The 15,695-nt window shown below is 31.0% G+C and overlaps 1 protein-coding gene across 3 annotated transcripts in view; it reads right to left on the reverse strand.

Moving 5' to 3' along the window:
* Nucleotides 1-289: 289 nt before the first annotated feature.
* LOC144845570 (dual 3',5'-cyclic-AMP and -GMP phosphodiesterase 11-like) overlaps nucleotides 290-15,695 on the reverse strand; it is an 87,490-nt gene continuing 72,084 nt past the window's right edge. For 2 of the 3 annotated variants that reach the window (XM_078702994.1, XM_078702993.1), the window contains 11 exons: nucleotides 15,408-15,500; nucleotides 14,341-14,391; nucleotides 13,018-13,164; nucleotides 11,151-11,258; nucleotides 9,997-10,106; nucleotides 8,265-8,352; nucleotides 7,490-7,590; nucleotides 6,808-6,949; nucleotides 6,023-6,094; nucleotides 5,264-5,347; nucleotides 290-4,681 (listed from right to left, as the gene is read on the reverse strand). In XM_078702994.1, coding sequence (XP_078559120.1) covers nucleotides 4,508-4,681; nucleotides 5,264-5,347; nucleotides 6,023-6,094; nucleotides 6,808-6,949; nucleotides 7,490-7,590; nucleotides 8,265-8,352; nucleotides 9,997-10,106; nucleotides 11,151-11,258; nucleotides 13,018-13,164; nucleotides 14,341-14,391; nucleotides 15,408-15,500 — 1,170 coding nt within the window. In that variant the 3' untranslated portion in view covers nucleotides 290-4,507. The remainder of the gene's footprint in view (nucleotides 4,682-5,263; nucleotides 5,348-6,022; nucleotides 6,095-6,807; nucleotides 6,950-7,489; nucleotides 7,591-8,264; nucleotides 8,353-9,996; nucleotides 10,107-11,150; nucleotides 11,259-13,017; nucleotides 13,165-14,340; nucleotides 14,392-15,407; nucleotides 15,501-15,695) is intronic. The other variant, XR_013612570.1, reaches the window with a different exon arrangement.

The raw sequence follows: 15,695 nt of genomic DNA on the forward strand, positions 1-15,695 counted from the left end.
AGACCACTTAGAATAATTTAGATTATTTTTTTTCTGTTGACGACGTGTGTGATTTGATGTTTGATGCATGAACAGAATTTGTGAGTATTGTAGTATAATTAGCGCGCACATGACATAAAAATAATACGCATTTGGCCCTCTACCGTCTAGTAAAGTTTCAGGCAACATAAAAATAAAACGCATTTGGCCCTCTACCGTCTAGTAAAGTTTCAGGCAACATAAAAATAAAACGCATTTGGCCCTCTACCGTCTGGTAAAGTTTCAGGCAACATAAAAATAAGAACAAATGTTGGAATCTATCTATAATTTGTTTATTTCAAATATTGCAAATTAAGTGTACACCAAAGGAAGCAAACGTAATCAATAGCTGTGATTATGGCTATAATAATTATCATTATTATTTAATTTATTATTAGGCCTATTTATTATAATTACTAGTAAGATAAATATAGCTATATGCATCTACCACATATCAGACAAGAAATACAATTCCATTATTGTTGTTTAAATACTAATAATAATGCTTTCATTTATAAATAGGTACAAAAATCAGTAATTTTCTTAATGTTAACTTAATGCAGATATATCCCAAAACATACTTTTCATGTCTTTTACTTGTCGCGTTCGTTTGGCAGTTGTTTGAAGTAGGCCCCTAAAAAACCACCTGAGTACTTAAAATAACAGTGGAACATATTACACTTAATAATTCATTAATGTTATACTGTATATAATAAATAATATCAATGGTAATAATCCTGTGACGTCACTGATTGCACTAAGCGAGGACCATCTAATGGAGGGTAGACCTATAGTTATTAAACCATTTAATAAAAAACAAAAGCAAACTCATTAATACTATTTTATCACCATAACATAAATAAATTTAAAAGCACCGTTAAAATAACACTGTCGAATCTCCAATCTACAGAACAGGAATAAAAAATAGAGGGTTAAATGCATGTTTGGAAAAAATATTTAACTCGACTCGTAATTAAGCTTCACAAGGATAAAGGTCAAAGGTTAAACCCCTCCCCAATCTTAAAGAATGTGCTCTTAGTTTCAATAACGGAAAAAAAAAAGTGGTTGGGGGGGGGGGGGGGGGTAAACTTGGAAACAGACTAGCACATAAACTTATCTTTGGTATAATCTATTGGTCAAATAAATAAAAATGTAGGTATTTTAAAATGTTCTTTAGTGACTGGACACAGGAGGGCACAGTTTATCATAGATAATTCCCAACCAAGTTAATGTAATATTTTACATACAGTGTTCTTAGTTAAATTTTCCAATATTATTCAAATTATTCTAAACTATAAACCAGATAATAATGTTTAAAAGTTGCATCAAAAACATGATATTTAAAAGTATACCGAATTAGATTATGTATATATATATATATTTCATATGAACTAAATACAGTATGCAAAAACATTGAGATGGTCTTTGATTAGCAGTAGACTAAATGATATACATTGGTATACTGCAATTAGCAGTAGACTAAATGATATACATTGGTATACTGCAATTAGCAGTAGACTAAATGATATACATTGGTATACTGCAATTAGAAGAGCAGATACTAATTGAATACAAAGTATCGAATTGCTACAATATCAATAATGTAAACAGAGAGAAACGTGTCTATTGTGTATAATTATGAAATAACTAACATTAATTGGAAAAAAAATAAAATAAAAAACATACTTGGAATTGTGCACAAACTTTGTCATTAAATCACATTTTTATAATAATTCCAGTTTAAAAAAAAAGAAATAGCAAAGAAGTGGCTATGAAATCAATTAAAATAATGCGATGATAATATAATAGATAATAAAAATTAATGGACACTATAAACACATACTGAATATATCTGTGCACCAAGTGTGTTTTTCATTAAATTAATGTTTTAAACATTTTAAAATAAAAATTAACTAAGACATGTTTTAAGCGTTTTAAAATGAAATACTGTTCTTATTCCATAAAGACCTCTCAAATAAGACACTCTAATTAAGGACCAATTGTTGCCGATTTTCAACAACCTAGGACCGATGTTGGTCATTGATCTAGAATCCACCAAGGAGTCAAGAGAAAAGTCATAATGTACACAATGAATTAAAATGACGTAACTAATGCCCAGGTCCCAGATTGTCGATAATCTAAAGCTGCCTATTCACCAGAGCAGACTTCATAGATGTTCAAAGAATATATACCTATTAAAGTGGTCTTTAATTAGAGACAAACAGAAAATTACAAGATTATAAAATCTTAATAAAATTCTGTTCCATCCGATTGACTGTTAGAAATACATTTGTCTGATAATAAAACATGATGATTAAACTATATAACTTAATCCAAATTACAATTATTTTATGAATATTTCAACACAACTAAACTATTAACTAAAATGTTAACAGGCAATATGATATGTAATATATTATTATTTTTTTGCAATAATAAACAACAACAAAAAACAACTATAAATAATTTTATAGAAATTAAAACAGTACCACTAGTAGAACTATAATAAATGTTAAACTCCAACAAACGAAAATCAAAATAATATTACATAGCTAATATGTTTTGCACCATTTAAAAGAATAAAACCAAGAAAACATCACACACTTAAGAAACATAACATTTCTTTAAAATAGTTAATTTAAGAATAAGTTATCCTATTATTCTGTGGTATAGGTAAAACAATGTACAACTGTATATTTACAAGATCGATAGATTATTTCATACATACATACATATCTAAAGTAGATACTGATTAGTAGATATATGTTAAGGCTTAATTATTATTTGCATTCAATTCACTGAAAGATCCTTAAGAATTTTATAATAGTATTTATTTATAATTGACTCATAATTTTTAAAATTGCAATTAATACTACATCGCTATAAATGCTAAACATTCAGTGTCGTCCAATAACAAGAAAAATGTACAAATAACCGTTTGTCCTCAAACTGTTCTTTTATCGTCAAAATCAGCCGTAAATGAAAAATGTCCTTTAGTAATTTTGATAATTTTTCAGAACTTAAAAATTGTTTTATTGTTTTCAAAAATAAAAAAAAAACAGTGAGAAATATAACTAAGTTTAAGTAAAATGTTTATGTTAGCATGTGAGGTAATCAGGAGGCAAATTGTGGCTAAATAATTCAATTAAAACATCCAAAATAATTTTCTGGCATGGTTTAAAATGTTGAATCACTATTATTGGACCAAATTGTTTTTTTGTTTTAGCAACTTATCAGGCATTATTGGTAATAACTATAAAAAAAAGATACTCCTGAACATAGGCTGGTGGAGATGTGAATGTGCTATGGTTGCACTTTAGTTCACATATACAAAATGTGTTACAATACAAAAATGACCATATTTCGGCATCTACCATTTTCTGCCATTTTTGCACCATCCTAATAGATATTTTTTAAATTAATAACTTAAACATTGTAAACATTGCACGGTGGAAATGATGTAAAGGTTATTAAGTTTTACAAAGAAAAATGTATTTAAATATATGACTTGTTGTAATAATGCAAGTTGTATGAATACACATAAACTATCACACATACCTGTTGATGTGCACTTTTGGTACACACACACACACATTCATAATTACTCCATGTTAATACTTACCAGAAGTCTGACAATTCTATACTTTTTTGAAAATGCATTTTACAATATTGCTTTTGGTTCTTTAAAAATCGAACTATTTCATGCTATTTATAAATTATTTATATTTATCAGATAAATAGTGTTTTACCACAAACTTAGCTGATATGCATTGGTCAAGTATTTTTTAAACACTACCATAAAAAGTCCAAATACAGTGGAAATTCTAGATTGGAATAATTATTATAGTGACCACTAGCTCCTTGTGCATCAGTAGATATTCAGCAATTACTTCATGTTTCCATTAAAGAACCATATTTTCCTCTAATGCATAAGGAGATTCCACTGTATTTTATTCTGGTACAATCTAGCCTAGCTAACAGTATATAATAATCTGCCCTTCAAACATTCTAAACCTCTATTTGACAACCACAATCAACAAACTTCACACTCAGAGTGGTATTATTAGTTAATACTGTAAAATAGAAATGTTAAAAGTTCACAGTAAAGTTTTAAATTTAACCGGTTTGCTAAAAAAAAGTGTACTGACCCTGTTTCGAAAAGATTCTACGGATTACTGCGATGATCAGTAGTTACAATTATTTCTTAAAACTTCTTAATATTTCTTTAAACAATCTGATATTTAATATAAAACAAACGAAAACACAATTCTAAATTATAATAATGATATATTTAACGTAGAACCCTTATTCATAGATACAATTTCAAAATTATTGTTTGAATAAACAGCCAGAAGAATTCAACCAAGAAGAACATGTTGTATCTGCTATGTAACTATGTACAACTTCTTGATGAACTCCGATTCTTACTGGATTCTACCGAAATATCTAGTACTTTAAGTTTAGACTCACTGCCAAATGCAGTGTATAGTTAGTGCTTGCTGCTGCTTTTAGCCTCTGATTCGTCAACGTCTTTTTCGTCCGTCACTCCTTTTTCCTTCAGGCCGCTTATTCCACCCTTTCTTCCTTCTTTCAACCAGTTTTCCCTGTTTTCTTCAGTACCTTTTTTCAATGGATACAGTTTTTCAAAACCAATTGTTAAAGCCTAATATATAGAAAAAAATAAGTACATTAAGGAAATTGATATTATAAGAGAATTTATACCTTTATTCATTTATCTTTAATATATGTGTGTACTGTATTTGAAACCAGTACTGTGATACTAAACATAAAAAACAAGTAAATAAAAGCACTCAGAAACTGAGTGAAGTACTTGGCAAAATCTGGGAAAACTATATTTGGAGAGAGAGGGCTCACTACTTGATATTTCGGTCCACGTTTAACTGCAGTGTTCAGATGAGAACCGGTGTTTTCAACTTGGTATGGTTGTAGGAATACAGAGGGCATTTAATATCTCATATGAAAGATACAGTTATGTCAGATTTTAATATAATAAGCTTTTGTGACGTGACCAATACATCAATTTTCCTGAAAATCAATAGGCATGTTCTGTAAGAATATACCTATTAACACCAAAACATTCAGGACGATAACTTAAAAATTGTGAACGCTATCGTGTTAAACAAAGAAAGCAAGTACTATACTTAGCAAAATTCTATTTTGCCAAGTAACAAATAATTATCTTAGTACATTTATAGAATAAAAAACGAAAATTATAATATCATACCTTATATATTGGAAGGCATATTGCATCAATAAAACTAACTTGCATTTTTGGCAAGAGATGGTGTTTCTCTCTGTTCATCATATCCTTTAAAACAAATAGGTGGATTTATATAGCTCATAAAGTCTTTAAGGTAGATTTTACATTATTTAATAACATGCTCCTCCTCTTAAGCTTGGTTCTCACTAGCACGCAATGCATGGACGTAACGCAATGTGAGTTGACCAATCACAAGCGATGGATTATTCGAACTGTTGCTTGTCATTGGTCAATACGGCTGCGTTGCGTTTACGTCCTCCTAGTAGGAACCAAGTCTAAGGGCCATTTTATGTCATTTCAACCATCAGGAACTTTTTTCACTACTACAGGTGATCAAGTACACCAGTGACATTTTAGTAAACTGAAACTCTTTTCATGTTTGTTATGGTATATAGTCTTTGTTTGGTGTTTCAGTCTTTTTTTTCCAAATGGCCGAGCAGTTAGGGCAGGGGCCTAAACAGCCAACAATATCAGCATGGGTTCAAGGCCGACTCGCTTCTAGTTCTCGGATAAGGACTCTATATCAATGAGTGTACGGTTTGTCATGTGGAGAAAATTAATTTGAGACGAGTAGGGGTTATCCCGGTGAACTGGTTCACAAATAGCTCATATCAGGGGTATTTACCACCTATCTGATAGTGATTAATTTACAATTGGTAATGCTTGGTCATTGCCTAAAAAATACACTTGAAATAAAATAAACAATTCTGTAGAGAAACAAACCTCTGGCTCCACATTTAATTTTCGTTCCAAATCACCCTGTTCAAAAAACTCTCCAGACACAAGCTCAGCAACCTAAAATGTCAAACAAAAGAGGAAAAGAAATGACAAAATTGTGAGTGAATTTTATAGCAATTCAATGAAAACAGAAAAAAAATACAATTATGAATAATATAAACTTTTACACAGCCTTTCAACAGTGGCAAATCAATAGAAAAATCAATTGGATAAATTAAAAAAAAATCATATTAGCATTTTTTTTAAATAAAATGAATTGATTATACTATTAAACTAGGTTTAATATATTTAAACCTTTGTGTATATTGATTTTTTCATGAGTAGTAAAGTTTACAAAAACAAAAAAATGGCGTTGATGCTTTCGTATTTCATTTCATTGATTTCATTTATTTTGTCTCCATAAAAATAAAATTATTATATATTATATTTAAGATTGTAGGCATATTCGACTGGGTTCTTCTGAGCAGATAACCAGCAGATCTAGCTCCTAAAAACTTGCTGTTTATATGTGAGCAGTGGGAGTAGCTCAATGTAAAGCTCTGTCTACACTATCAAACTAGTTTGACAAAAAAGTGTGATGTGCACAAATATGGTAGTGATATGCCCAAATATGGTAGTGATATGGCATCATCATGTTCATATATGGGCACATCAAATTTTTTTGCCACATAAAGTTTGATAGTGTAGGCAGAGCTTAAGTGTTTACGAATGCCAGTTGGATACGCCTAATATGTATTCAATATTTTACTTAATTGATTGCTTGCACAAACCTCTTTCTGAACTTCCCACGGCTTGCTGATTGCAGACACATCGCAAGCTGTCATCAGCATGCCTCGCAAAATCTCCCGGTTTTCCTCATCACACCAATCGCAGTCTTTTGATTTGACTAGGTTAAAAAAATCTCCTCTTGATCTGGAATTAAAAAAAAAAATTTATGTCGATCATAACCAATCATGTGTTGGATTGTTAGTGTAAATGAGATCTTTCTATAAGGGCTTGTTTCCGTTGAATAACGCAGAATTAACCGTATATTTCACAAATATAATTTTTAGGCTAACCACATTTCTGCTCCCGTTTAAATTTGTGATTGGCATTAACTAATAACGTTAACAATACCCAAAATGCAATGCAATCTGGCGTTAAACGTTCACAATACTATACAACTGTCAATCAAATAATCATTATTTTGCATTGCAGCTGAAAGTTGTAAAAGCGATAACCGGTTAAATGGTGTTCCAACACTGATTCAATTGCTGTTTTAACCGTTATTTTTAGGCTGCAATTTAACCGGTTATTGAAACTGCTGTCAAGAAATTGGAGTTAATTTATTCACACGATTATTAATCTTTTTTTTTCGCAGCAGAAACAGGACCTACAGTATATGTATGTACTATTTGCAGTATAATCACAAGATGAATACACTAATGTCACTACTAAAAAAAAAAATCTTACTTGAAATAAACAGCCAGGTCTGTTGAGAGTATTGCATGTTCTACAAGACGCGTTACTTGTGAGTAATCCTCCGGAGATAGGTTGTTAAATATTTCGCAACCCTACAATTTGAAGTTCAGCAGAATGTATTTATGCAACAAATTTATATTTTAAGTACTCCTATGTGATAAATTAAGTGGCATTTGTTTTTTTATATTTTATATCATTATTATTATTTATATATGTTTATTTTTCCAATATTGGAATGTGAATATGTAATCATTTTAATCATTCTACTGTAATATAAACATAAATAGTCAACTGATGATGAATACTAAACATAAATAACACAATACAGACATAACATTTAAACATCCTGATTACGACATCTATTTTTTTCTGTTAATTTTTAGTTTTTAAAGCCCATTTACACTAGGACGATAACGATCGTTGATAAATATATAAGCATGCATTTTTTTTACATAAAACAAAAGAAATTTAGAAAGGTATCGGATAATCATTTATGCTGTCTTTGACAGCATATTATTATTATACTTTTAAAATTCCAATCACATGATGTCATGATAAATAAAAACAATAATTGTATTGTCACAAAATTATTGCTCTAACTAATGACGTCATTTGATTGGATGTGTGAAAATATCATTTTCATCAAAGGAAGCATAGATGGTTATTCTATAGTTCTAAAATGAAAACTTTGTGTATGGAAAATGCATATTTGTATATTTATCGTTGATCATTATCGTCCTAGTGTAAATGGGCCTTTAAGATTTACCTTGCTATTTAAGATCATAATGCACTGATCAAAATGATGATGCTCCATAACAGACGTAGAATACAGCTGTGCCAACGATGATTCAGTCCTGAAAAATACACAAACTTCAATTATTTCACTGGGTAGAGAGTATAGGGTAGTCCTGGAAAACAATAAAGGCTATACTGGAGAGTAAAAATGATTCTAGGCCTAGGCCAGTTTTCCAAATGGAAATAACCAAACAACTCAGATTGTTAACTGTAATAAAACCATCAAAACATAATAATAATTCATTCTACGAAATGTATAACATTTATGGCATAATTAATAAAGTATATTACCTTACATACCACAGTATTTTGTAATGTCTTTTTTATTCCCCTAAAAACTATGTCAAATTTATGAGCCTGGCTAGGGCTGCCGCACTAGGCCACCTAGGTGTACGCATAGCAGCCAAGCAAATTTCACACGTTGAAAGCTATCCTATGCAAACTGGATGAGGGTTGAAGAAAACTGGGATTTGACAAACTGGGATTCAGCAAACATTACAGGGCAATCAGGAAAACAACAAGGCAATCATGGAGACTGCAGGACATCATGTTGACTACAGGGCAGTTTAAATGGCAACCTTTGGGATAAAGAGCAACCATGGTGACTAAAGGGAAATAAAAGGGAATACAGGAAATCCTGGATAATTCAGGCTAACTTTTATTTTATTCATTCATTCATCAGTGGAAAATTACTTTCATTTATTGTCATTTGCATATAAAATATACATAGAAATTATGTTTGCTCTGAGATATAGAGAAACAGATAAATAAAAAACAAAAGTGTCACATCAGTATGTACGTATACGGACAAGCATTCAGTGCCCGAATGAATGAATGAATGAATGAATGATTGAATATACACCGAAGACTAAAAGGCACCAATGTAGACATCTATTTAAAGATATATATTGTTGATATTTCTATTAAATAAAATAGAACTATAAACTAAACAACATCTCTTTTTCATTGTTACCAAATTTAGTAATAGTAATTGCTAAAGATAAGTTAGTACATAACAGGTATAAAAGAAATACAGTATTCTGTATACAGTAGACTAGAACATCAATACCCATCTATTTAATATGGATATTTAGAAGAAAAAATATATAATATGCTAATTAATTCCCTGTTCACTGTACACACCATAATTACATAAATTTGCAATCCATAGAAAGCAGGTTGAAAAAATGATATGTACACGCTGAGTAGCTAATCAAATGGCTTAATATGTCTGGCTTTATAATAATAATAATAAAAATCTAGTGAGGCATGGTTTATGAATATAACTTGTGTAATCATTGAAGCTTGAATGTACTAGGTGGATAACATGTTTTATGAAATATAGTACAGCAATATTTTGTGTACTTCGTGCATTCATATTAGATTGGATTGTGAAATTTCATTATCGATCATAAGCGCAATTGAAAGAAATGTTGGCGTTTTATCAAAAGAATGTATATAAGTGATGTGCTATTGAATAACACAAATAACCTTATACCTTTCAAAAGTATTGTCAGTGATACATATTTATATCAACTCAATTTTAAATTCTTATTTTTAACTATTTTGATACAAATGTATTTAATCAGTTTCAAATAACTGAATATACATTACAGTCATTATTACATTTTATGGAATACTTTATAACATGCAGGTCCTAAAGTCCTCTGTGTCCAGAAGTATTGTCAATCAATTATACTTACATTATCTGGTACTTATTATTTGTACCTCGATGATCCAGATCGTGACAAAAACATGCGACTAAGAGTGCCATACATTCTAGGTCAGAAATCACATTGCACAGTTGACCGGTCTAAAATATAACAGTGAAAAAAAATGTCAGCATCACAGTGTGGTAAATCAATTTTGATATTGAGTTCAAGGCACTTGACAATAATTTTGATAGTAAAATAAGTTGGTGTTGTATTTGTTTGTTACTATGTATTTATACTGGGTAACCCCCTACTCATCCCAAAAGATGTATTAGGTTTTTTAAAGTGCACATGTGCTAGACGTGTACACTGGACCTACGGTTTATAGTCCTTATCCAAGAAGACTCGTTCCACAAGAAGCATGGAGTGAGTGAGCCTCGAAGTCTTGCCGATGTTAATATGGCAAGATTAGGGCTACATAATATACGGTTCCACTGTCTTAACTGCTCGGCCACTCACTCACATGTTCTCAGATAAGGACAGTGACTAATAACTGGTGATCTGACTTTGCTTGTACTTTCAAATGAGTAGGGGATTACCATGGAGGATTGGTAAATCTCACACTCTGTCACAGACCATATATATGTAATGTAAACCTACTGTTTATAGTCCACTACAGTGTGGATTTAGTACAATATTTCATCCATAAGAAGAAATACATATTATTTGTCATAAGTAATAATATTGAAAACAATACAACACTTTGATAATACCTAAATGGAATAATACTCAAGGTAAAAGAACTTTTAATTACAGATCTACAAAATTATGGAACTTCCTACCTAACAAAATAAAAAATGATCTTTATTATATGACAGTATCAACTTTCAAATCACAAATTTCAAAACTTTAATTTTAATTAAAACTAAATCTAATTAATGCTCAATGATCAAAACTTCTTTTATCTTGTTTAAAAATCTCAATTATTTCTGTTTTTACCTTTAAATGTGCTTACTTTAATTGTGTTAATTTTATTTTGATAATTTTAGGTTTAATTTTATATTTTCTTTTGTCCATTTATATACTGTATTTTGTTTACATTTATGTAGTTAAGAACTGAACCACTTTGGAAATCAGTACATTGTATTGAAAGTGTATTTCAGAATAAAGAAAGCTTAAATAAATAAATAAATAAAATAACTTACTTTAAGAATTGCAAACATTGTTTGGGACACACTAAATGCATGTTTCCAATTGTGATATGTCACATTGCGATAATTTTTTCGTACGCTCAGTAGCCACCGACACATTGTCTGAAAGAAACAAATATCTTCAACTTAAATGAAAGTAATACCAAATATTTACATAAATGTAATTATTTACAAGTGGTATATCCATTTGCTAAAGGTTAAGCTTAGTTACAATGAGACTACGCCCACACTAAAGTTTACATTTTTGTATACCAACCAATACACATTTGATAGCATTTCACTTTTCAATGCACATCAACAATAAGATCTGCTGAGTAGTAACCTAATTATGATCAATCCTTTTGTTGAGTCTAGTAATAATACAGGGGAACTGCAATCCACTGCCATAGTATCAGAAATTGCCTTCCAATCCCAAGGACCTGGGTTCAATCCTGACCTAGTGCCAGGTTTGTAACTCACGACTCTTTCAACTCCACTCGCTAATCTTCAAAATGAGACTGTTATTTATAAGCACAATAAATTATTAAATAGTTATCCATCCTGTAATTAGAGAGTTACTCGCTGTTGGATGCGTATAAAATTTATACAAAAGCATGTTTGAGACACTCCTCGACCATAGTTCTGGCAGGGAAGAGCTAAATTACATGTAATTTCACTCTTCCCTGGTTCTGGTGTTCTGGTCCATTTAACCCTGTCATTTTATCACTGTGTTTAGTTACTACATCCATTTATTATGGAAGCTACAAGAGTAGCCCTATATTCTAAAACTAACTATATATCAGTCTTATCATATTGGACAAAATGTGGCTTGTTCAGTTGATATTCCGATGTCTATAGTACTATCAATAAAATATACATGCATGTTATGTATCAAATCTGAAAATGATATAAGAAAAATATTCATAATAGAATATATTTAGGCTGAATTCACCAATGCATAACCAATTTGCTTTTTTTGTAACACGCACGAGACAGCAGGTACAACATAACCAAGGCCGTAGTGAGAGGTTAGAAACAGACAAGGCAAATTTAAATATAATTATTTTATAAAATATAACGATCTGTGCTGAGGAATTGGGGTGCATGAAGACAATTTTAAACCAAACCAAACCATTCCTATACTATGCAAAAATATAGTCACACATCTACGCTAATATAATCAAACATCGTATACTCTATCTCTAATAAATATTTCAATCTTCTATCAACAAAAGACGAAGTATAGTCGCTATCTCTGAACTATAGTCTCCACCGGGTAGGCTTGCTTCATCAACCCTTCTATAAATGGATTAGTTGGGAACAGGAACGCTAGTAGAGACCAAACCCAGTACTGTTTTGATTACGATCATACTGGAAATTACCTCACGAAAATTGAAAATTTCAGTAAGGCTGGCTACGGCCCTGATAGCATGCTACAATAAGACTTGGTACTACCACTAGCTCTGTTATTGGTCTAGTGAAGAATTTAATACTGTGACTAATATAGGAATTGAACCTGGACCATGGCATTGGTAAGGAAGCATGTTAACCACCCAAGTACTCTGCCATGATTAGATGATCATTTATTTTCCATTTAAACATACTATATATAAAGCTCTGTCTACACCATCAAACTTTATGAGACAAAAAATGTGAAGTGCCCAAAAATGGTAGTGATATACCCAAATATGGTAGTGCTATGACATTATCATGTCCATATATGGGCACATCACATGTTTTTGTCACATAAAGTTTGTAGTGTATTATAAAATAGAAACATGGAGAATAGATTATATGACAAGGCTAACATTGAAATACACTTTATTAACATGGATCCATCAATGCAAAGCAATCAATGCATTTACAATCTTCTAATACCTACCTCATAATTTATTCGGAACTTGTTAAAAAAGTCCAATTCGTGAAACATGCGGATTCCCGCGATCAGCATATCATCTTCTGTAAACCTGAGTTCATTGAATGAGAACTTTGACAAACCTAATTCAGTATTTGACGGGATAGACATTTTCTGTAAAGAAAAAGATACAGAGTGAAATAATGAGAAAGGTTGTTTACATGTAAAGTTCTGTCTACATTATCAAACTTTGATATTGTAGACAGGGCTTAATAATTAAAGGTGCATTTACACTGGATCAAAAAAGGAAGATTTTATCATGACTATTAGTAATTATGGGTAAATATTAAAGCTGCTCTCAATTAAATTTAACACAGCTATTAAATGTTAAACTAGTAACCAAGTCAGTAAGACATGCAGCTCAAAAATTGTTTATACAACAATTCTACTTAAAGTCTACTTAAAAACTCCATCAAACATTTTGATGAGTGCTTGTGAATGTTCAAGATGTATTGTCCCCCTGAAAAAATAATTCTTAACAAATTTTTTGTTTAATATGCCATTTTAATGTAACATAATAGTTATCCACTTTGACCAAAAATTGGATCGAAAAAAATGTATTTACCTGAAGAAACTGTATTTTAAAGCAAAAAATTGTCAAATTGGCTGCCAACCAATGGGTTTTTGGTTGAATTTAACCATTTATTTTGTTTTAAGTGAAAACATTATTTTTTTCAACGTTTTTTTACTACGGAAGTGATTAACTTGATTAAAACTACAAAATAACATTCAAAGTCTGATTTAATTAATCTTCATTTTTCATGTTTTGGGGGGACAATACATCTTTAAATGTATTATTCTGGTCCTCAAGCTTAACTGTAAACTCAGGAAATTTGAATTAGGCCTTCCACGAACCCACAGCAGCCAGCACCTACCAGATCAGTACACCGGGAGACGATCCCCTACTCTTTTCGAATACTGTACCAAGTTATTTAACATGCTCTGCTAAGTACACGGGACCAATGGGGCAAATGACAATGACATCCCATGGGGCAATGAGAGTAAAGCATTTTGCCTAAGGATGCAATTAGTATGGTAGAGATAACATCGAACCCATGCCTATTACATGCTAGTCCGATATTATCATCACATCATCACTCTCTGGTGTATATATAACACCAACCGCTATTTCTAGATGGTCTCCCATCCAGAACGCAACCGGGCCCAACGGTGATCTGACGAGAACCGGTGTTTCAACGCAGTATGGCCATATAGTTTTAAGTTCATGCTTATTTATTCACCCAGGTTTCACCTATGATTTTTATGATATTTTAATATGACTACATTTACCTTAAGTCTTAGTGCTTCTTCTTGAGAAGCAGTAGCATGGTATGACAGTGTCTGTAAAATAAAACATTGATACCAAATGATATTCATGATATGATGATGTATATATAATTTTAAAATATTCTACAGTAGATATTAATACTATATTTTTATTGAAAAATATTCCTCATCCCATAATGCTAATTTAAAATAAAAATATTTTGATAAAAAGTTAGCAATACAAATAACATTTGGCAAAAAAAAGGTAATTGAAATTAGGTTAGGAACGAATGACACTTTGTCTACTGCTACTGCAGTTTTTAGTAAATCATACACACTGTTTATTGACTACTATATGTACTTTGCTTAGATAAATGTATTAAGCTCAAACTTTATGTGATGAAATGTGATGTGCCCATATATGGACATGATGATGTCATACAACAGTATCACTACCATATTTGGGCACATCACACATTTTTTGTCAAACTAGTTTGATATATTAGACAGAGCGTGATACTTTTGTGTTTGAAGTTGATTAGTGGATCTTAATGGTTTTTTTTGTTTTTGTTTATTGCAATCAATTTCTGCTCAAATTAATAGCTGTTAAAGGCTACAGTATCTTGTCTATAATACCTTCGGGAGATAATTTATCAGCTTGCGATGTAAACATTAGAAATCACTTTAAAAGAAATATGAAATGGTAAATGACCCATGCAACTGCCTAAAGAATTGTACCCTGGAGAAGGAAGACTTTTATCTCAAGATTCAGTAACTAGTTTGGCAGTTAAGATGTACGACAAGACTGGCTTACCAAGTTAAGCCATAAGAGAGGCCATCAGAACTAATAGAAAAACTCAGCCTGTAATGGTAAATTTATGCACTACCATGATATATTTTGTATCCATTTAGCTGGAGAAATATAGGGAAACTCCTGTTACCAAGAGACTTAAGAGGTCTGTATATTATGTCGGTATACACTACAAATAATAAATAAATAATCAAATTCTGAGTGCTAATAATGAGTGAGTTTGAGCATGGAGGAAATATATAGTTTGACTTAAAATTAGAATTTAGACCAAGTTACTAACCTCTAAAGCAACACGTTGCTTGGCAACAGCTCTGCAAGCATTCTCATACATGTGTGTGTTTGTTATGCCAAGTCCACAAAAAATTGCAAATGCCTGCAAAGAAAAAACATTAAAATAACATAATTAGAATTAATTAAATATTAGGTAATGTTTAAAACAAAATAAACAAATCAATTGAATAAAATGGAATGCTCAGTAGATCTTTTTGTTTTGCAAAATTGAATGTATTTCTAAATGCAAGATTATTATCTAAACATCAGACTAGTGTCATAAAATACATTCAGATGT

This window comes from Antedon bifida, chromosome 6, assembly GCF_963402885.1.
Source record: "Antedon bifida chromosome 6, ecAntBifi1.1, whole genome shotgun sequence".
Lineage (NCBI taxonomy): Eukaryota > Metazoa > Echinodermata > Crinoidea > Comatulida > Antedonidae > Antedon > Antedon bifida.